We start from the raw sequence: 23326 nt of genomic DNA on the forward strand, positions 1-23326 counted from the left end.
AAAAGTGTATTTGTTTAACTATATTATATATATAGATATAGATATAGATATATTATCATATCTTTTTTCTTAGTAAAGTAGTAGTAACTTGTTCCAGGAGTATCTAATAAAAAAGAAAAGAGAAAGAGAAAAGTATGGAGATGAATAGATAAGTGGATAGTTGTTTAAATGAAATATTTTATTTTATTATATCTTATTTATCATTAGCTTCAACATTAATATTAAGTATTAACACATGGTTAAATTTAGATAATATATATAAATAAAAAAAAATTAATTTTATAAATTTTTTTTATCTCTGTCAACTCAGTCTCTATCTAAAGCACTTAAAATAGATTCCCAAACATTGGCTGGAGGTTGAGAGGCATCAATACCGGACCAAATGCCAGTTTTCTTATAGAATTCTACAATTGGTTCGGTTTGAGTATGGTAAGCATCTAATCTCTTCTTTAAAGATTCTTCGTTATCATCACCTCTTTGGACTAATGGTTCACCAGTAACATCATCGGTCATTTCGACCTTTGGTGGATTGAAGATTTTGTGGTAGGATCTACCAGAAGCTAAATGGATTAATCTACCAGTGATTCTAGCAACTAATAAGTCATCGTCAACTTTCAATTCGATAGCAGCTTGTAATGGAGTACCTCTTTCAGCTAACATTTGGTCTAATTTTTCAGCTTGTGGGATAGTTCTTGGGAAACCATCTAAGATGAAACCTTTCTTGCAAGCTGGATTGTTAGTTAATTCATCTTTGATCATGTTGACCATGATGTCATCAGACACAAGACCACCGGCCTCCATGATTTTCTTGGCTTCTAAACCTAATTGGGTACCTTTGGCGATTTGAGATCTTAACATATCCCCAGTAGCCAAATGGGCAGCACCGAACTTTTCAACTAAGTTTGGGGCTTGAGTACCTTTACCAGCACCTGGTGGACCAATTAAAACCATTCTTAAAGATTCGGAGGCAGACATGATTGCTATGAATAGATATGTGTATAAGTGATGTGGGTTGTTGAGTGGATGACTACTAGAATGTTAGATAGAAATATTAGGAATTTCTCTCCTGTGTCACTTTTCTACGCTTTCTGCAATCCGACTATAGTCAGAAGAATAGAGAAGTTTACAATAAACGTACACGATCACGACAAGGAAACCAAGAATGGAAGACAAAAACACAAGGAAAGAGCACGCAAAGCTAAAAGAGGATTAATTCGTGTATTCTGTATCTTTTCGTTAAATATAAATTGCATTTTTTTCTAACAAAAACTCCAATGCCCCACCACACAAACAGGAAAAAAGGAAAGACCTGACATCAACTACTTCTGGATTTTATTTATATATCTTTCCGTTTTCAAATTCCTCGCAAATTCTGTTTTCATTTTGGCTCTTTTCCTTTGTCGAGAAAAAAAAAAAATAAAAAAATAAAAGAACAGAAAAGAAAGAAAACAGAAAGGAAAAAGAAAACAAATTATGGCGGAAAAATTGTACAGGTTATATAAAAAAAAATGTAGTATGGAAATAAACTACTGAAAAGAAGAAGATTACAATAACAGCAAAAATAAAAAAGTGAAACAAAATAAAATAAGAATGAGTCTATATTTTACAATTGCTTTAAGTTCTACAATTTTTTTTATGTATGATATCGTTACTACATTTCCAGTTTTATATTAATGATGTACTGGTTAAAATACATGGAGATGATCTATGTCCTAATTCACACTTGATATATATCAGATACTGTAATGTAAGATTTAATCGATTTTTCTACATAGATGCTAAAGTCTTACAATAGAAAAATTAAAGAAATGTAAACAGATTAACACCACATAAAATTATTTAGTACAATAATGAAACGTTTTCTCTTGTACTGTAATCACCAAATCAAACACAATAATCATAATTGAATAAGTATGTACGTAGACGTTGAGATTTACGCACGTCTATTAACCTTTTTTCGACGTATCTTTTTTTTTTTTTAATTTATATTATTATACACGTATACTAAACAACTAAGTTATATAGTGCTACATACACAATCTATTTCAGATATGCACTTGATGATTTATCCGTACGAGACTAATTATAATCATGGTTGAATAATATTAATTTATTTTCTTTGATTCACATAAATCTAAGATTTTAAAAAATGCCATTATTGTTGTATTGAGTCGCTTTTTAATGGAAAAAACATACTTCATATTGAAATTTCCCTAACACTCAAACACCATCGATTTAATAATGTTATTATTGACGTAACTAATAGTAAATATTTCATCGATATCTCATGGAGTGTTTGGAGAAGAAAAGAGTTCGACTATGGAGAAACGTTAGATAATAAAACAAAAAACTATATTAGAGTAAAAAAAAAGTAGAATATGAAAAAGAAAAAAATCTGGAGAAGAAATACTCATTTTAGCTTATAATTCTTGAGAAGCCTTGGCTGGCTTAGCAGACTTCTTTGGTAATAAGTTTTGGTGAATGTTTGGTAAGACACCACCTTGAGCAATAGTGACATTACCTAATAATTTGTTTAATTCGTCATCGTTTCTGATAGCTAATTGTAAGTGTCTTGGGATAATTCTGGTCTTCTTGTTATCTCTAGCAGCGTTACCAGCCAATTCTAAGATTTCAGCAGCTAAATATTCTAGAACAGCAGTTAAGTAAACTGGAGCACCAGAACCAATTCTTTGAGCGTAGTTACCTCTTCTTAATAATCTGTGGACTCTACCGACTGGGAAAGTTAAACCAGCCTTGGCAGATCTGGATTGGGAAGCTTTAGCAGCAGAACCAGCTTTACCACCTTTACCACCGGACATTTTCGATATATTATTTATTTGTGTTTATTTATGGGTTGTTGTGTGTATTTTTTGCAAGTTATCAAACTCGTTATATTTGGCTTTCTCGTTACTGAGTAATAGAGGGTTACAATTGTAGAAGTTACGAACCACAAAGCAACAGCCCCAAAGTCGAAGTGAGATCTTTTACATGTTGTTAAGTACCGGTAATGTGATCTTTATATATTTCTTGAATATTTAAAAAGTGAAACAGAGGTAGTAAAATGAACACTTTATCTCAGACGAAATTACCAACACTAAAGTAGAAACTTTCAGCACAATATAATGATATCATATTAAACTTTTGTGAGTAGAAACAAAAACAGCGTTATTATTATTACTATCAACCCTTTTACTTACTTGTTTACAATATAATAGATGAAATTGGTATCATCAAGGCGGACCAAGAGTTTCGCGCTTAAGGGGCGAAACTCTTGGAATGTTAAATTAGAGGTAGAAATGGTGAAAAAAACACAGGATCTGAAATTTAAAGTGATTTGAATTTTATTATGGGCAGGCGTTCCGTATCCGAAAAGGGAAATTGTGATGGCGTTCGCGAAATTTTCGGTCTGGTACCAAAGGATAAAAAAAAAGACAGTAGCCCGTTCTCTGAGATTCGTGCTGCTGCTCATACATTGGTTTGTGTTATTATGGTAAAGAGGGGCGAACGTGTGAGAACGGCATAACGTTGTTTTGCTATTTTCACTCTTATTTTCTGTGAAGGTTTGTTGGTTTACTATGTGAAAACGATCAATTAGTATAACATCGCAATGTTATGTTGATGATGATAAAGGAAAAAATACCTTTGTAATAGTGGTCAATTTTAAGATGGTGAAAAAAAAAAAAATAAAATACATGTAAAAGTGATATATATAGTGGTTGAACGGTAGTCATCGCTAATCTGTTACCTTACATCTTTCAGCTATTTTTTTCTTCTTGCTTGCCCTTTTTTCTCCACTTGTTAAGTTTTGCAGGTTAGTCAGAAAGAAGTATAACAATAAAAACTAAGTCATCAAGCTCCACATACAAAAACAACAATCTTAAACAAAAAAATGTCTGAAAATAAGGTCGCCTCCAAAGCTCCAGCTGAAAAGAAGCCAGTTGCTAAGAAAACTTCTACTTCTACTGACATTAAGAAGAAGTCCAAGGTTAGAAAGGAAACTTACTCTTCTTATATTTACAAGGTTTTGAAACAAACTCACCCAGATACTGGTATCTCTCAAAAATCCATGTCTATCTTAAATTCTTTCGTCAATGATATTTTCGAAAGAATCGCCACTGAAGCTTCTAAGTTAGCTGCTTACAACAAGAAGTCTACTATCTCTGCTAGAGAAATTCAAACTGCAGTTAGATTAATCTTACCAGGTGAATTAGCTAAGCATGCTGTTTCCGAAGGTACTAGAGCTGTTACTAAGTACTCTTCTTCTACTCAAGCTTAAATGATTTAGGGTATTGTTTTTATTTTTTATTATAGAAAAGGTATTGTGTTTTGCTCCAATAGTAACAACAAACTACATCGAATTAGTTGATTTAATAATAGTCATAATCATAATAGATTATAAAATAAAAAAATTACATATAATATGTTATGATATTTTTTTTCTTATTCTTATTAAACAAAAAAATGAATTAAAGTTATAGTAATTATAACAATAGCATTAATGGTATCTTAAATATTTGAACGGATATATTATTTAAGTAAATTTAAATAAGTTGTATAATAGTAGCAATCTTTAAATATATTAATATTTCAATAAAATATTCTAGTGTTAACAATTGATTTTTTCTATTTTAGTTTTTTTTCTCTCTTCCTCGGGAAGAGTGAATGATAATATATGTGGATACTATAAAAATTTTTATAAAGAGTATTTAATTAAACAAAATGTTTTTATTAGATATGATAGTGTTTATACATATATGAATTTGGTGAAGATGGTTTTAATTATATTGATTTAATATTAATAGAAATTCGTAGCTTCTTGAGCAACATCAAATTATATGATATAAAAATCAGAGAATTATAGAACATTCCAGTCGAGAGATATGGTATCAAACCATATTAAAAAAGAAATAAAGTTATACATTCAATGTTGTAAAACATATACCGGTATATAATTTAAGAATAATTAAGATATTACATTATTTGTATTTGTACTTTGTATTAGTTTTGTTAATTCTTTACAGTTTTAGCTTTTTTTATTTTCATAATTTTATCTTTTTTCTTAAAAAACATTAAAATTTTTAAGTTTGATTTATATACGAAAAAGTAAAACAGAGATTAACAAAATAAACAAATTTTAAAAAAATATTAATTTAAGAATATAGATAATAAGTATAATTCTGATAACCGTCAAAGTAAAAAAAAAATTAGAATATTAAAAAAGTATATCTATTTTATTATATAATTCTACATCCTTTTTTAATAGATCGTTTTTTTACTTAAAAAACAATTGAAAAACATGCTAATATTAATAATAGTACTAATTAAGATAACTTGAACCTCATAATATCACCATGTGTAGTTCAGGGTAGATATATAATTAATAGTTGAATAATAACACAAAACAACTAATTAACTAAAAAATTTATACTTGCTGCCCCAAAAAAAAAGTTTTTTGAAACTTAAAATTCACTTTTTAATTTTAATTACAATAACAATATTTTTATTGTTTAAATAACAAATCTAGAAGATACAGCCCACAGAAATTCATTTTTTTTCAGTGACACTGTCAATCTTTTTTGATTTTTATGACTTTTATATACACATATGTAAATAAACGCACAAAAATGATTTAAGGAAACAAAGTAAGATCTTATAATTAGATAACTAGATTTCTAAGAAGAAACTAATAGTCAGTATTGCCACCATATAATATATTTATATCTACCTACATATATTATTCTCAAGAGAAACCCTAATGAATATCAACAGGTAATCCTGAAAATATTAATATTATCTGTCCTATTACATTATGGAAAATAATGTATTACTAACAAACTTTTCTCTTATTGGTTTAAAAGAAAAAGAGAAAAAAGAAAAGTGAGAAAATCCTACACACAACCCCTCAGTTTCCATTTTGTCGTTTTTACTTCTTGGCTCTGATTTCCTAAAAGAGTCAGAAGAATTTGAAAGTTTACAAATAAAAATAAAAAAAAAGACAAACATCAATCATATATGTGGTTTCACATATTTAATCAAAAAGAACAAGAAAGCAGATGAAATAATCACCTTCATTAGTAAGCATATATATCTTAGCACATAATAAACAAAAACACATATACACACGTATATATAATATCAGACAAGATATCATTAACTTTTGTATTTATCTAAACTCTTGAACTCTTAATTTCTGTTTTCCCGTTCTCTTTTCACCTTTTTTTACATAGATGGCTTTTTATTAACACTTTTATTATTAGTTTTCTAAGTTTTTCAGCATATATAAAACAAATTTATACACATACATCACCCCTCTGATTTCATATCCACCTCGCTCACAAGATTCTTTTGTCATTATCAGCAGTATTGTATCTCTTAAACATTGGCTTTACTGGAACATAACTTTAAAGAAACAGTCCTAAGAAATTAATTTATTTCTTCTTATTTTTTTCCATCTTCTATTTTACGGTCCGTATTTCATTTGAAATTAAGTAAGAAAAGCAAATTTTATAAGATAACGAGAATTAAAACAAAAATTTGAAAAAAAAAGAAAAAAAGAAATAAAAAAAATTTGAGAAAATTGAGAAAGATAAAAAAAGCTTAATCGTCAAAAGAAAATTTGCATATTGAATATTCTAATTTTCAAATACAAAACAGACCTATATATCTACATTTATTATCAGTTATTTTCACTTAATAAATTGCAACACTTAATCCCTTCTTTATTGAATACATATACTTTAAAGTATTTCGTCGTTTTAAGGATTGAAACTAAGGAGATAAAAAGCGAAATACACAGAAAAAAAATTAATAGATAAGAATTTTAACACACTATTACTTTTTTTTTGTTAATTTATAGAATTATAAAGTTATTAGTCCTTAATTATTATTGTATTACATTATATTATATCCTATCTTCTCCACATTTAATTATTTTGATATGTCCCTAGTTGCTCTTAAAAATATCTTAAAAGCTAAACTATTTACGTCAGATAATGATATAAGTCACTCCAATTCAGCTACTCTAATAAATAATACCGATAACAACAATAATAATGTAACACAAGGATATGGCACCTATCAAAATAATAATAATAATAACAACAGCAATAATATCGATGACATGGAACAAAATATAGACAATGTTTATACAGATAGTTTTCTTGATGAAAAAATTGAAAATAGTGGTTTTTTCAATTCTGTCGATCCAAGAATGATCAGCGATTTAATTATTGGTCTAAGTGACGGGTTAACTGTCCCTTTTGCATTAACGGCAGGTTTATCCTCTTTGGGTGATTCTAAAGTGGTTATTACAGGTGGTTTTGCTGAATTAATCTCTGGTGCTATATCAATGGGTCTTGGTGGTTATCTTGGTGCTAAGAGTGAAATCGATTTCTATAAAGCTGAAGTTAAAAATGAAAGAAGAAAATTTTATCAAGATACAACCTTAGTTAACCATGATGTTGAAGATATTTTATTAAGTATAAACCCAGATTTTTCAGAAGAAACTATAGTCTCATTTATAAAAGATCTTCAAAACGCCCCTGAGTTAATGTTAGATTTTATCATCAGATATGGTAGAGAATTAGAGGAACCTGCAGAAAACAGACAAGTTATAAGCGCAATGACCATTGGTGGTGGTTATCTATTAGGTGGCCTTATCCCATTATTGCCATATTTCTTTGTATCTGAAGTTGGTGTTGGTTTAATTTATTCTATTATTGTTATGACTATTACGCTATTTATATTCGGTTATTTTAAAGCACAAATGTCTATGGGTAATAATTGTGATACAAAAAAGAAAATAATGGAAGGTGTAGAAATGATTGTGGTTGGTGGTGCAGCTGCTGGTGCAGCCTGGTTCTTTGTTAAATTACTAGATTAATTTTGTATTATCTTGATATATCTTAGTCTAAAATTAAACCATATTATACTATATTTATTTATTTGTACTATTAATTAAACCTTATATTCCTTTGCATTATATTATAATAGAATTTAATATGTTGAAATTCATAATATGCATCTATTTATTAATTCTTTCTGTCTCCAGGAATTCCCTTCACTCACTAAATAGATTTGTAGAATCAATTATGAAATTTGTATAAATAATCCAATTTATTGAATTCTACACTAAACACACGTACATAGATCGAATAACTATGATCTACAAGTATCCCCCACCTTATTTTGGTGTACCTACTACAATTATTAATTATTTATTATTTATTATTTATTATTAATTATTAATTATTAAGTATTACTATATGTTGTATGTATCTATCAATTTATTATTCTATTATATATAATGCTTTCCTTTTTTTTTTTTAACTTTTTTTTTAAATTTGCAAAAAAAATAATTTTCTACTATACGTCAAATTTTTATGAATATTGTTATTGACTAATAAATGTGGATTCAATAATTGAGACACCTTCTTCATCCTTATATTTGGAAGGTTGACAAAACTGATACAGATATGGTTTAATATTAGCAATTTTTTTAGCTAATGTATTAATTATACTTGGCAATTCACCAAGAATATCATATCTATTAACCAAATTCATATTTTTAACAGTAAATGATGGAACCTTTTCATCACCATTCAAGAAGTTGAATGTCATTTCAGTTGGATATTCCCAATTGTTATGTGAATCCTTTTCAACTGAATTAAATTTAATCATTTCATCATTATTAATATCCGACCCAATATATTTAATTTCATTATTTTCACAGATTGTCCAAATTGTCACCTTGACGTTATCAAATTGCTGTACAGTTAAATATTCAATGGCCAAAATAGTATAACTTTTGGATTGAAAATACAAGAAATTCCATCTTTTAGCGATTTTATTTGGCAACATACCTTGAACCGCATCCAAGTATACCATTGGAGAATGTGTTAATTTTAACACTTGTTGCTCACCATTTTTCTTATTATTATATTTAATTATACCGAATATTTGTCCTAATGGTGCAAATTGATGCCTTAAATATTTATTTTTTAAAATTAATTGTGATATATCCTCTGGTTTGCTAGATTTGATCCTTTTAAATTCATCTTTAGATATTGATTTGTCGAGATAAATACTGCATCCATCAGGTAAAATCTTGAAACCTTTCCCCAAATTACATCTTAAATCTATAGATAATCCAATTGATGGAACCTTAACTTTAATCTTCAAATTAGTGACGGTTTCAAATTTTTTCTTAGATTTTTCTTCATCTCCATCTTTACTGGTCCCATCAATAATTTTTTTGGAAACTTTTATTGGATCTCTAAATTGAAACGTAACATTATCACCTTTAACAGTCAGATCAGAATCTTGAAATTTCATATTTCCGTCTAATTTAATACTTTCCCAAACATTAAACTTATCTTCCAAATCCTTATTTGGTGAAAAAATTTTAAAATTTATTTGAAAACCTTTATAGAATCCACCCAAGACATTTGAATATAGCAATTGAACAAACCCTGAATACTCAGAATTAGGGTCTACAAAATAGATAGTCTGTGTCTCTACTGCTGTTGATTTACCTCTTGATAAAAAACTTGGCAACCTATGATTTTTAGATCTTTTTGGAACGTACCATGCAAAATCGTCTATTTTATCTAACACTTCTACATGATCCCTTGAGGGTGGAGTGACTTTATCAATTGGAATGAAATGTTGAACCATGATCTTCTATGATGGTCCTATTATTCTATTATGTTTTTATATTTCGAGTATATACTTTTCCTGTGTTACTCCCATATAAAGAAGGCAAAACACAATTCGAAAGCGAAAAGACTAAAGAGGGAATACGAAAAGAAAAAAGGATGAGATTAACTAAAGAATAATAAGTACGTATTTTTCTCCATATGTATACATAGATAGATATATATATATATAGAGAAAATTACAGTAACTGAAGACGAATTATTACGAAATACAACAAGTATGAAACAGCCAATTGAGTTATATATATAAATATGCATTACATATTTCTACGTAATTTTTTTATTTATTTATTTGTTTACTTGTTAATAATAATATTTTTTTCTTTTCTTTTTTCTATTTTTTTTTTTTCACCTCATCTCGTTCTTCTTCTTTTTTTGTTTTTTGCAGATTTAACAACCACAAACATTCTTTGAAAAGATAAACCGAAAGAAAAGGCAAAGCAGGTAAAAAAAAAGAAACGAAAAAGAAAAAGAAAAAAAAAGGAAAAAAAAAAGGAAAACAAAAATTCGGCCTTTTTTATTGTTGTTGCTTCTTTTTTTGTTTCATTTAATTTTCTTTTTTTTTTTTCTTTCTTTCAATTTCGTTAAATGGCTCGGTGCTATTTTTCTCTATTATCTTCTTATTTATTCAATTCATCGCAATTTTTTCGTGTTTTTCTTCCAATTAGGTCTTTCAAGAAAAGGAAACAAATTTTTATGCTCCCATTTGATACAATTTATTGGTAGTATTTCTCTATTTTCCCCACCATTTTAGTTTTTTTTTTATTTTCGACTTTCCCCCCTTCTCTTCTTCCGGTTTATTTATCTGAACTAATCTTACGTAACACATCAACAACACAGTAAAAAGAAAAATCAACGGTGCATATTTTTCTCGTCCTTTCTTTTATGTGAATCAATTAGAGGGTTAATTTTTATTCACATTCTTTCATTCTTCTTTTTCGTCCATACACTTAGGGTTGGTAGGAATAGTTTCTAGTTTAGATTACCATTCTCCTCCCTATTTCGGACTTTAAACATCACGTTTGCAAAAAAAACGAAATGATGAAAAACGAAGTTGGCCTTATTCCAACTAATCTACGAACCATAAAAAAAGGTTTATTACACAAAAGAACATTTCAAATAAATCTACTTTTCTTAGTTAAACCCTATTTTATCATCATTGAAACTTGAAGAAAATCCTTTACCCTAAACCCTCCTTTGAAAAAAGTTTTTTTTTACAAACCTTCATCCTCCAGTTCTATAAAAAAAGGAAGTCCATATTCCTATTATAATTGTTGTCAACAGAAAAAATAGATTAAGGGAGAGTTCAAAAAGGAAGAAAAGGCTTTTAGCCAAATTATTTTCTGTAGTGTCAATATAATTGCCAAAGTTGACACGTTTTTTTTATAATTCTTCTCCCCTCCTATATTAAAGTATATTTCTCAAAAAATGCTATGGAATATCCTTTTTTGCGTGTTATGATGTCATAAATGAGCTCTGTATTAACAATAACAAAATTCTAACTAGAAACTACCTATCACCGCCTTTGAAAGAAAAGGTCCATCATTTTATTTAAAACAATCCTCATTCCAAGGAATTTATCATGATCATATGAGTTTCAAATAAAAAAAAGAAGACATCTATATGGCATCCATATCCTACATTAGAACACTTTGCCATAGAGAAAATCAATTTTTACTAATACTATTGTAATGTTTATATGTACATATCTTATTACATTCAATTACTGTTCCTGTTAACCCTTTAATGAAAAATAAAAGTATAAAATCACCATTGTTTAACCCTAACTTTTACTTTTCAGAAATTTTATTATAATATGAATGATATTTTTTTAAAAAATACGACACAAGACTCTCCCTCTCTCTATATATATAGATATTACAGTTTTCATCTTTATTTTTATCTTTATTTTTTGAAATACCTAATTGAAATTAACTAGATTCAACTTACATCACTAACTTATAAGAAATTATTAACTCTCAGCCCCATAGAAACACTTACTATAACTATAGTAATCTAGAAAGAAAATAATAACATATATATATATATATTTCATATTTACGGATCTTCTTATTTTCTTAATCATACTTAAAGTTTTGTAACAAATAAAAAATATTTAAAGTAATGCACTTATGTATGTACTGACATCTAGTTAATATAATTAAAAGTTACAACCCCAAGGACCCTCAACATCAAATTGGTAATTACATTTAGTCATTTCATTTACACTGTTGATTCTAAACTTATCTGAACATTTAATTAATACTGTAGCAGATCTTAGTGGTCCATTCCAACATTGGTCTCCATTGCCATACTTAACAATATATCCATTATTGACACTTTCTAAAGGTCCCAGATAATACTTCTTATCTCCAATAATCTTAGTGCTATTAGTTAAATGTTCCAATAAATCAATATCTTCGTCTAAATTATCAACTTTGATCTTGTCAATATAATTTTGTTTTATTAATGATTCATCTAAATATGTTTTTTCCAAAACACCAATCAAAACCTTATTCCCATTCGGCTTATTTTCAATCTGCAATATGTACCCTTGTTCTTCATCAGAATTTAAGCATATTTCATATTTATATCCATTAATTAAACTACTTGTACAAGTCTCTTCAACAGGTAATAATTTAATCAATTCCTCAATCCTCAACATTTTTTCATTCGATACCCTTCCTTCTTCACTAATCGTGTTTTTCATTTCCTCTAGTCTTTCATATTCTTTCTCTGCTTTTATTAAATCATTTCTTATTTTATCAATCAAATTCTTTCTTGTAACAATTTGTGTCTTTAAAGCTTGTAAAATTGTTCTTTTATTAGATACATCAACAATATCTCCATTGCTAACATCAGTTCCATTTATATTTAGTAAATTTGACATAAAACCAAATATACCTCTTCTTTCATTGATCCCTGTTTCTGTATCCTCATCTGTTTTGCAATCTTTTTCATCTAAAATTTTTGGAACAATATTTTCAATTACTTTCAATAATTTCTTTACTTCTCTAGCCAGAGGTTTTGGTAGAATAACTTTATGTTTCTTTAATAGATTTGCATATTTTTTCAAATAATCTTTATACATCTTTGTAGCTTCTTTCACACCTTTATCTTGAACATTAACATTATGATTATCCGTAATATCTTTCATTATTGAACTAAAATCATCAATATATTCAAATACTGTTTCAGTATATTCAACTTTAACTTGTAGTAACCACTCAACAAACCGCGCTTTTTTAATAACGTATTCAGACGGATCTTTACTTTTCCCCTTCCAAAACAATTCAGGTAGTTCTTTTGTGAAATAATCTATTAGTTGTTCTCTTAACTCATTATCTGTACCTGAATTAATACTGACCTTCTTCTCTGTATTTAATTCCATTAGTTTGTCTTGGAACATATACACATTATCATTAACTACTTTATCATTTAAAGATGGATTGAATGTCCCTGCTAAAGTCCCCAAAATACTTACTAAATCAGTGTACATTTTGCTGCTCAATGCAATATCATCAAATAAAGGATTTAAATAGTCAATAATCAGAGTTGTATTAATCGTTTCATATTGATATAGCGTTGGATCTTCTTGTTTTAATTTACTCATAAAATTATCTGTTTCTGATTTATATAATTGCTGATTTCTCTCAAAATCATCAGTCAATTGCTGAATAAATACTTTTAAATTAGCTTGCTGATTAGACTGTTTATTAAGATCATTTATATCGATATCGAAGTCTTCAAATAATGACAATAATTCCAATTTACCTAATTTAGATCCTCCCAATTCCTTATCAATTACACGATGATATATCGAATCCACTTTGGAACAAATATTTACTCCATTCCCATCTAAGGACTCATCAGAACAGTCACAGCAATCACATACACCATCACCAACAGAACTTTTATCTATATATCTCGGAATAAATCCATCATTTACACAATAAAATAAAGAATTTTCTTGATTTAATGATTCATTGATAATGTTGCATGCGGAAGTACCCGGCTCATCTGACCCGTCAGGACAGTCACATATACCGTCATTGATTTGTGTAATATTAATTTTAATATGAGTGTCACTTAGACATGTCCATTCTCCACCTTCTAATGTTAAATGAGAATTGTACAATTCTTGTTGAACTGGATCTAACCCTTTAAATTTCAACGTAGAATCACAACCAACTGAATTAAACAAAAAGATCGGGGTTATCAGTAATAATTTAGAGACTGGTTTCATAATTATAAATGGGAGAAAAATATTATAAAACAATATTTTATCTCACAATCCAGGCAAAGTCTTATATTTGAACAGGTCAACAAACAAGCCAACGAATATACCTTTATATGAATATAGATGTACCTATATACGTTAGTCTCAATAGTTATTTTTCTTAATAGTCTTCCAGAATTATTAAAATCCCGTCCAATCCTTATTTTTTTCAATTATTTTTTCAATCTAATATTTTTCATCACTCTCCATGGAGAAAATAAATAAAATCAAACACACTTATAATATAACTTTGTATATATATGTCAAAAAAAAAAGTTAGTAGAATGAACTAAAAAATTTTTTTTCTATGCCAATTACAATACTAAAAAATCGTTATGTAATTCATAATTCTATTTATATAGATATAGCACTATTTAATTATTTAAACAGAAATATCATCAAATAATAATATTAATTAAAGAGAAAACATATTAAAAAATAAAAAAAGTGATTTAACGTCTTTTTCAGGGCATATAACATGAAATAATTAAGAGAGAAGTTTATTTAGAATATTAAAAAACCCTGTATAAGCCCTTATTTAGAGCACCGGTTAGATTTTTCAGCACTTACAAGCTTGTCTCATTTGTTTACAGTGAGCACAATCACATTCTGTATCACATTGACAGACTCCAGCAGGACCACATTCGCACTCTTTAGCACAACAACTAGACTTTTGAGAGCAACATTTACCAGCTTGTCTCATTTGTTTACAGTGGGCACAATCACATTCTGTGTCACATTGACAGACTCCAGCAGGACCACATTTGCACTCTTTAGCACAACAACTAGACTTTTGAGAGCAACATTTACCAGCTTGTCTCATTTGTTTACAGTGGGCACAACCACACTCGGTGTCACATTGACAGACTCCAGCAGGACCACATTTGCACTCTTTAGCACAACAACTAGACTTTTGAGAGCAACATTTACCAGCTTGTCTCATTTGTTTACAGTGGGCACAACCACACTCGGTGTCACATTGGCAGACTCCAACAGGACCACACTTGCACTCTTTAGCACAACATTTACCAGCTTGTTTCATTTGTTTACAATGAGCACAATCACATTCTGTGTCACATTGACAGACTCCAGCAGGACCACATTTGCACTCTTTAGCACAACAACTAGACTTTTGAGAGCAACATTTACCAGCTTGTCTCATTTGTTTACAGTGGGCACAACCACACTCGGTGTCACATTGGCAGACTCCAGCAGGACCACATTTGCACTCTTTAGCACAACAACTAGACTTTTGAGAGCAACATTTACCAGCTTGTCTCATTTGTTTACAGTGGGCACAACCACACTCGGTGTCACATTGACAGACTCCAACAGGACCACACTTGCACTCTTTAGCACAACATTTACCAGCTTGTTTCATTTGTTTACAATGAGCACAATCACATTCTGTGTCACATTGGCAAACTCCAGCAGGAACACACTTACAAGCCGATCCTGAATTTGGAGATTGTACAACACACTGACATTGAGATTGCATTTCTTCTAATTGAGAGGACATTTTATTTTATTTTATTTTGATTTAAATTAATATGATTTAATATAATATGATATATTATGAATTATTTTATCTTGTTTTGAGTTTATATTTTTTTAAGTTGACTAATAGTTTTTTCAGTTTGGTTATCTGCTTTGATTGATTATGATATGCAGAAAATGATGATTTATAGAAAAAGACTAAAAGTAGAACAGAAAATTTTTTCTCCTTGGTATATTTGCTGTCCTTATATATATATACGAAATTAAAGAAAGTTCATTATAAAATATTTATAAGATAAGTATAGTTATAACTTATTTATTTAGCCAAGATCTGATAGTAAAACATTCTCATATGTTCCTTACAATAGAATAAAAACAAATGAACGTAAAAAAAGAAGCTTTCTCCCCCTTTCCTCCCCCCCTTGCTCCTTCGTTCCCTGAGACAAACTTTGGAGCTACATACTAACTTCTACCGCTCCCATCATTAAAGCTACCAAAAAAAGTCAAACCTCGTTGATTGTTCTACCAACATTCTAAATGTGGCGTCTGTATACATATAGAATTGACATACAGTTTTAAATTCTCTCTGGTTCTCCTTCTTCACTTTCCATGCTGACTCGTAACAATGCATGTCGAGTGCACTCTTTATGCTGTGAGCTAACTATCTCAACATTAAGAATGAAGTATTTACAGCCACTATACTATTGTCACAGATTCAGCAAGATCTGAAAGGGGGCAAAAAAATCAAATATCGAAACAAAGAGAAAGAAGATTTGTATTGTATTGTATTGTATTGTATTGTATTGTATTGTACTGTGTTGTATTGTATTATATCAGATCATATTTCTATTGTGTTCGAGAACTTAATGCTGTTTCTTTGGATTCGTTCAACAGCAAATTGCTCTCAAAAATTTCCATATTTTTCGAATTTTTTTTTCAATTTTTCTGTTTTTGTTTTCTGTTGCAGACCTAGTAAAAAAAAAGAAAAAAAAAGTTATTAAGCCATTTACATTAGGTTTTTACATTTTTCATCTAAAAAGGACTCTGAGGGTTTAGATTATATATTAGGGTACAGTGTGTAATTTCCCGTTAATTCTTTACAATGGAGGTTAGTTCAGTAATTCGACCATTTTAAGTAATTCATAACAAGAAAGGAACTTTTGAAAGATTTCCTTCTCCCATCCTTCTTTTTCTTTCTCTCTTTTTGTTTCTTGATGGTCGGCCATCGATTTATTGATTGCTAAAAGGAAGGAGTCCAAGTTTTTATTAATCACTTGCATCATGTATTTTACTTTAAATACACTCTTCTATCTGTCCTTCTTGTATGCTCTTTTTGTTCGGCGTACCTAGCTTACTTACTTATTCTATTTATCTTCTTTCGATAATAAACATCATACACATACATACATAAATAAATAAATACATATACAAGGTTATATCTGAATATGCAATAATATTTTAAAATTTTATTTCACATAATAAAAAATAAACTATCTACTGCATATAAATAATGACTTTTAATATAAATCACATACTGAATAATAGTATTAAGATTAATAATAAGATTCAAAGTACTATTTTCCAACCCATACAAATATTATTATTTCAAGGAAATGGATCAAATCTTCAACATATTCAATATTTTCATGACATAACCTTATTATCTTCGTCCTTTAATCTCTCTTTGTCTGATACCGGTCTTTATTCATCCACGTTATCCAGTAATTCTAGGAGAAATTCTCTATTCTCAAATGATTCTTCTATTCATACCCTACACCATGACTCCCTAGATGGTGTTAGTCTTAAGGATTCTGATATTTTATCATCATCACCATCTTATAAGTTTTCAATGAATCAATTAAGAAATTCCAATAAAGTCAAAGACAAAGCCTTATTATTCGAAAGATTGATTCAACAAGAATCAAATGATCATCACCACCATCATCATAGTAGTGGCTATCCTCTCTTTTCTTCCACTTCTTCGTCTTCTTCCTCGTCCTCTTCTTTTTATGATTCAATAGTATACAAAAATAAATCATATTCTACATCAGACGACATAATGAGTCCAAGCATTAAAAATATATCAAAACATTACTTAGAACAAATTGAAAAAGATAAATATTTACCAGTATCATCGTCCTTATTTCCGTCCTTGTACAACACAAATAATCCTAATAAACTTCCGAGTAGAAAAATTGTATCTTCCAAACTATCACAATATCAAGAGCATATTAATAAATTGAATGAAGAATATATACATGTATAGATAAAATTGGAACTTGTATCCTCTTTTTATTTTTTTTTTCACTTCACCTCAATAGCTATTACTATTTATTATTCTTAATACTATGTAATAAAATTAGATATTATTCTTTCTCTCTCTCTCTCTTTTTTTTTTTTTACATTTGTTTTTTTCTTTTATATTTGTTTTAGAATGTGTTTTAAGAATCAAATTATCAATTTTGTATATATTTTTAGTGTCACAATTTAAAATGACACAAATATCAAACTTCTTTTTATTCTGTTAGTATTAAAGAAAAGAAAATACAAGGAAGAGAACAACTTATATACTACAATATCATCCAGACCTATTCAAATATGACAATCCATTCATCTCATTTGAAATTAAAAAATTTATCAAAAGATTCAATTGATTTTAATTTATTATTATTAGGTCCAAGTGGGATAGGTAAAAAAACTTTTCTATCGAATTTGACAAATAAAACGTCCATTTTCAATAATAATATTCTTAACCAAGCTTTAGCTTCCAACTTAATCAAAAATAATAATGAACATACTTTCCAATATTATAATTTACAAATCGAAAATATGATAAACAATCATGACTGTAACCTTTTAATCAATTTGAATGCTTTTGTATTGGATACAAGCAATAAAATGAATAATTCCAAGACTGGTCAGATAATCAAACAGTTTATCGAATCGAAATTTGATGATATTTTGAATAATGAAATAAAGATTCAAAGGAAAACAACTTATAACGATATAAATGACAATAGAATCCATCTTTGCATATATTTCTTTGATAGTAAAAATTATGGAATCAGTGAAATTGATCTAAACATATTATCTTACATAATCAAATCCGTTAACATTCTCTATGTTATTGGTAAAGCTGATAAAATATTGAATAATAGTGACCACAACAAAGAACGACTATTATTACATTTACAACAAAAAATTAATTTCCAACTTCATTCTTTTAATTTATATTCATTTACATTTGATAAAATTACCATAAATGACATTTTCATCTCCACTAAAGAACAAAATAAGGAAGTAAACACATCCATGAAATGTGAAGAATATCCACCCAATATTTTGATTGATAATATTCAACCTTTCCCAATAATTTGTGGCAACATTAAAGAAATGATCCCTACTTCAAATAATAAATTTTTTTGGAAAAGAAGCTATTTATTCAAAAATAAAGAAGTTTATATAGAAGATTTTGAAACAAGTTCCTTCATTATTTTAAAAAGTATCATATTAGGATCACATTTACAGATCTTTAAAGATATTACCAACAATAGGATCTACGAATCCTATAGAAGTCAAATATTGTTACAAAGAGCAGAAATACAATTACGATTAAATAAAAATCATTCAAATCAAGACTTTGATACAATAATTAGTACTAATACTATCAACAGTAATTCTAATTACACTCCCAGTCTTTATAGTTTAAAGGAAAAAAATAAAATCATTAAAGCATACGAAGAAACATTTAATAATGTTAATAAAATTATTAAAGATAATATTTCTTTTAATGAATAAATAAATGAATGAATTACTATTGTGATATTATAATGATTTTTCTATTTATTTTCTTGTATCGTTTTACATATTACTTATATTGAATTTTTATTTATGTATTATTTCAAACACACAAACAAACATATATACGTATATACTTATAGCCGTCATCTCAAATTACTAATTTTCAATTTACCTTTTTTTCTTAAAGGTTACTGTGATCTATTCCATCTCTTTTTGTAACCTTTAGCATACGTATCATACAAATCTACAACAAATTATATAAAAGCCTTTGGAAGTTGTTAAAAGATATTTACAGGCTATACAAAAATTCTACAAAAATATATCAAAAAAAAAATCAAAAAAAAAAAACTAACGAAGGAACACAAAACAAAATATGACTGATCACATAATAAAATGAAAACAAAACATTAATACAACTAAGGAAAGTTTTTCCATGTTCAAATGTCCAATGATACCACATTTGATAATACCTTACCTTCAATAAACAAAGTAAAAACAAATCAAAATTTATCAGGGTCCCAAAATGAAATAGCATCTTCTGGAAAAAATATTTTTGACAATAGTTATGACCATACTAATAATGATGTGAATGATACAACTAGCTCATATCTTGACAAAAATATTTCAATAAGTAAAATTATGACTTCCCCTCTTCGACAACCTCTACATGAACCATCATATGCAATGGAAGACAAAATAATCTCTACTCCCAAAAAATTTGAATCAAACAAATCAACTAACATAACAACTCCAGTTATTAAAGAATTCAAAAATAGGGAAAAAAACAACGCTGAAGAAACTGAAAATTTGACTAACCATCCTTATCAAGGTAGACTCTATAATGTCAGAACACCTGACCTGAATAGAATTATCAAATTTAGGAAATCATATGCATCACCTAGGCAAAACCTTTTAGAGAAATTTAAAGCTCAACAAGAAGATAGTGATTTTGATGAAACTTTGTCTTCACAAGAAAATACCAGCTCGGAAACTCACTCTACAATAGTAGACAGTAATAAAAAAACTATTCCATATGTAAACAATACAACTGTGCCAGACATAAATGATAACATAGAAACCATACCAACAACAAATGATAAATCTATTAGTAGCATAAAGTCTTTTGATAAAAGCCAATTCAATATTGATGAACATGTTTCTAATAAACTTGAAGAAATTTCTTTCAAATCTTCATCAAAAACATGCTCTTCTGTAGAAACAAAAGATGATATTGCATCTACTTTACAGCACAAAAAAAAGCAACAAAATATAACTAAATATCACCAATTATTACTAGACACTAAAAATATCAAAAACACAGAAATTAATAAGCAAAGGCTCTCTTCTCCACCAAAAAACTCAATAATATATTCAGTTGAATCTAAACAAAGTCAGTCACAAACTAATGACTGTAAAACATCTTCTATAATACAAAACCAAAGTAATGGAACTATAGTATTTGACTCACAAACTAATGCTTTCCTTTCTTCAAATAGAATTCAAAATAGGAAAGATCTAGGAGATACTCAAATTATTGCGTCTACTTTGACCTTCTCTTTGGATAATAAATACAATAAACTCTTAAATTTCCAAAAAGATTTGAATTATATAAACGAGCAAGATGAATTAATCCATGATAAATCAACTGATCAAGAAGAAACCCAGTCTGTTTGCTCCAAAAACAATCATAATACCTCAATTGTAGAAACACAACCCATAATTTATTCCCACTCGAGTTCTACAAAACAAGATGAGTCCATTAAAGATAACAATCAATTAGAAATAAAATCCATTGTTATAAGTGAAAATGCAAATGACATTTCCACACAATCATTTCAAGATAGCCTTGATAAAATTGACATGAGTTATTCTCAAAATAAAGAAATTTCAAATATTGAAATTCCTCGAACAAGTTCCCCAGAGAAAAAGCACAGCCAATCAAAACTTATGAATGCTATTTTTCCCTCAGAAGAAGATGAAAACGATATTTTTATAAATAATCGCAATACTGTAAAACTTGAAGTCTCTAGGGTTCCAAATTATGGAATAATACGAAATGATTTGGATACAATTAATTCCAATCATGAAATAATTAAAAGTGACCTCGACGAAAGTGAAGATTTATCTGAAATAGATGATTACTCTGACTATATTCCTACAGATAATGAAAGTTCCATTCCATACCAAAATATTTTTACAAATGTTTTTAAACCTGATAGAAATACCAATAAATTAATTACAAATTTTCAACATGACAAAATGTCACAAAATGAATTGACTACTCAGAATACAGATATTGATGATTCGCAAAGAATTATTATTAAGAGAAGATCTACTAAAAGACATTTAGAAACGATAGAACTAAGTGATGGAGAAGAGAATGACAGTGCAGAGATATCATTCTACAAAAAATCAACATTAATGAATAATTCTAAAAAAAAATATATTTGTAATAAAGACAATAACAATAATACTGCAGAGTACCCCAATGATTATAGAACAGCTGATGCAGAATCTTTAACTAAAAAAGATATTCACTTTAAAAACGCTATCTGGTGTCAATATGACGTAGATCTTAAATATTATCCCGGGATTCTTTTAAATACAGATGAAACAAATGGGACTTGCTTGGTTCAGTTTGTCTCTGGAAAATATACAGGTAAATTAAAAGATATATCATATCTAGACATTCAAGTCGGTGATGAAGTACAGGATGAAAATAATATATCCTACAGAATATGTGGATTACAGTGTTTGAAACCAAATCCAAATACCATTAGATGTATACGAGGATATGACACAGTTGTACTCAGAAAAACTGGCCATCTTCATAATGGAGAACATTTGTTAAAAGCGTTAGGTGATATTCGTATTACTATAGAATCATGGGCTAAAAGAAGTAGTATTGAAGAACGTGTATACAACACTTTAGAATCGTACAATCCTCAGTATCAAACGCATATCACAAAGCGACATACAAGAGCACAAACTATTTCTCCAACAAAAAGTAACCGTTCAAAAAAACTAAACTATTCAGAACCTGAGAGTGATGAGGATAGTGATAATGATGACGATGCTGATGACATTAAATCGCAAGTGAAGTGTACAATCAGAAGACTTATAGAATTATCACAAAACATTTCCAAATCCAACAAGAAAATATTTGATCAATGTGTGTTTGTTCTAACCGGTATTTCAGCACTCCAAGATAGATTATCCCGTTGCATTAAAACAGGAGGTGGCACAATAATTAAGCAAGGGTTCAAACAGTTATTTGAATTTGATATATTGGAACAAAGGAATCACTTTTCTACAATCCATTCTCTCAAGTTAATACTCAAATCAAAAGTAGTTTCCAATAATTATAAATTTGCTTGTATTCTCAGTGATAGGCATTCACGTAGTTTGAAATATTTGGAAACATTGGCATTAGGTTGGCCCACTTTACATTGGAAATTTATTGAAGCATGCATAACACATAATGAAATTCATCCTACACTAATATATCAGTATCTTCTTCCTTCAGGTATCAGTTTCAGATTAGGATCTGCACTTGAAAATGGAAAACCACCTGTTTTGTCCAACAATATTTTTGAATTTTATTCTAATTTTATTCAAGATACCACAATACAAAAACAAATCGAAATAAGGCAAAATGTTTTAGAAAATTATACAATCATTCTTTGTGGAAAACTGGAATTGGATAGTATGCTAAAGTTCTGCTTTGCAGCATTAGGAGTTTCTCGTTTAATCCACACTTGTAATATCAATGATTTAATAAAAAAAGAACCAGCTTTCATTGACAAAATCATACATAAAGATGATCCAGATATAGATAAAGTAATTTTTTTCATCAATGAAAAGGAGAAAGGAATTACCAGTTCCTTAAAAAATATTAAAAGGATATTTCATGAGAAGTATGAAAAGCCTACTATTGAATATCATATTGAAACAAAAGAATGGTTAATCCAAACCCTAATCAATAGAACTAGTGGATTTAGTTAAGATTTATATATACATATATTCTTAAGAA

General features: G+C 28.5%; 9 protein-coding genes across 9 annotated transcripts; 4 read left to right on the forward strand and 5 right to left on the reverse strand.

Moving 5' to 3' along the window:
• Positions 1 to 306: 306 nt before the first annotated feature.
• On the reverse strand, positions 307 to 975 carry ADK1 (adenylate kinase ADK1; the record flags this gene model as incomplete). Its single annotated transcript, XM_064856833.1, has 1 exon — positions 307 to 975. The coding sequence occupies one exon, from the start codon at positions 973 to 975 to the stop codon at positions 307 to 309; it is 669 nt and encodes a 222-aa protein (XP_064715966.1).
• Positions 976 to 2420: 1445 nt separating this feature from the next.
• HTA1 (histone H2A) lies at positions 2421 to 2819 on the reverse strand (the record flags this gene model as incomplete). The annotated part of the gene is made up of 1 exon (XM_064856834.1): positions 2421 to 2819. One exon carries the CDS (start codon positions 2817 to 2819, stop codon positions 2421 to 2423), a length of 399 nt encoding a protein of 132 aa, XP_064715967.1.
• Positions 2820 to 3889: 1070 nt separating this feature from the next.
• On the forward strand, positions 3890 to 4276 carry HTB1 (histone H2B; the record flags this gene model as incomplete). The annotated part of the gene is made up of 1 exon (XM_064856835.1): positions 3890 to 4276. The coding sequence occupies one exon, from the start codon at positions 3890 to 3892 to the stop codon at positions 4274 to 4276; it is 387 nt and encodes a 128-aa protein (XP_064715968.1).
• A 2661-nt stretch (positions 4277 to 6937) lies between these two features.
• Positions 6938 to 7882, forward strand: CCC1 (Ccc1p; the record flags this gene model as incomplete). Its single annotated transcript, XM_064856836.1, has 1 exon — positions 6938 to 7882. The coding sequence occupies one exon, from the start codon at positions 6938 to 6940 to the stop codon at positions 7880 to 7882; it is 945 nt and encodes a 314-aa protein (XP_064715969.1).
• A 509-nt stretch (positions 7883 to 8391) lies between these two features.
• PWA37_000150 (uncharacterized protein) lies at positions 8392 to 9675 on the reverse strand (the record flags this gene model as incomplete). The annotated part of the gene is made up of 1 exon (XM_064856837.1): positions 8392 to 9675. The coding sequence occupies one exon, from the start codon at positions 9673 to 9675 to the stop codon at positions 8392 to 8394; it is 1284 nt and encodes a 427-aa protein (XP_064715970.1).
• A 2202-nt stretch (positions 9676 to 11877) lies between these two features.
• On the reverse strand, positions 11878 to 13962 carry GTB1 (Gtb1p; the record flags this gene model as incomplete). The annotated part of the gene is made up of 1 exon (XM_064856838.1): positions 11878 to 13962. One exon carries the CDS (start codon positions 13960 to 13962, stop codon positions 11878 to 11880), a length of 2085 nt encoding a protein of 694 aa, XP_064715971.1.
• A 592-nt stretch (positions 13963 to 14554) lies between these two features.
• PWA37_000152 (uncharacterized protein) lies at positions 14555 to 15514 on the reverse strand (the record flags this gene model as incomplete). Its single annotated transcript, XM_064856839.1, has 1 exon — positions 14555 to 15514. One exon carries the CDS (start codon positions 15512 to 15514, stop codon positions 14555 to 14557), a length of 960 nt encoding a protein of 319 aa, XP_064715972.1.
• Positions 15515 to 18090: 2576 nt separating this feature from the next.
• SPR28 (septin SPR28) lies at positions 18091 to 19290 on the forward strand (the record flags this gene model as incomplete). Its single annotated transcript, XM_064856840.1, has 1 exon — positions 18091 to 19290. The coding sequence occupies one exon, from the start codon at positions 18091 to 18093 to the stop codon at positions 19288 to 19290; it is 1200 nt and encodes a 399-aa protein (XP_064715973.1).
• A 444-nt stretch (positions 19291 to 19734) lies between these two features.
• Positions 19735 to 23298, forward strand: RAD9 (chromatin-binding protein RAD9; the record flags this gene model as incomplete). The annotated part of the gene is made up of 1 exon (XM_064856841.1): positions 19735 to 23298. The coding sequence occupies one exon, from the start codon at positions 19735 to 19737 to the stop codon at positions 23296 to 23298; it is 3564 nt and encodes a 1187-aa protein (XP_064715974.1).
• Positions 23299 to 23326: the final 28 nt, after the last annotated feature.

The sequence above is a fragment of the Arxiozyma heterogenica genome, assembly GCF_036370985.1.
Source record: "Arxiozyma heterogenica strain weizmannii chromosome Unknown scaffold_11, whole genome shotgun sequence".
NCBI classification, from domain to species: domain Eukaryota; kingdom Fungi; phylum Ascomycota; class Saccharomycetes; order Saccharomycetales; family Saccharomycetaceae; genus Arxiozyma; species Arxiozyma heterogenica.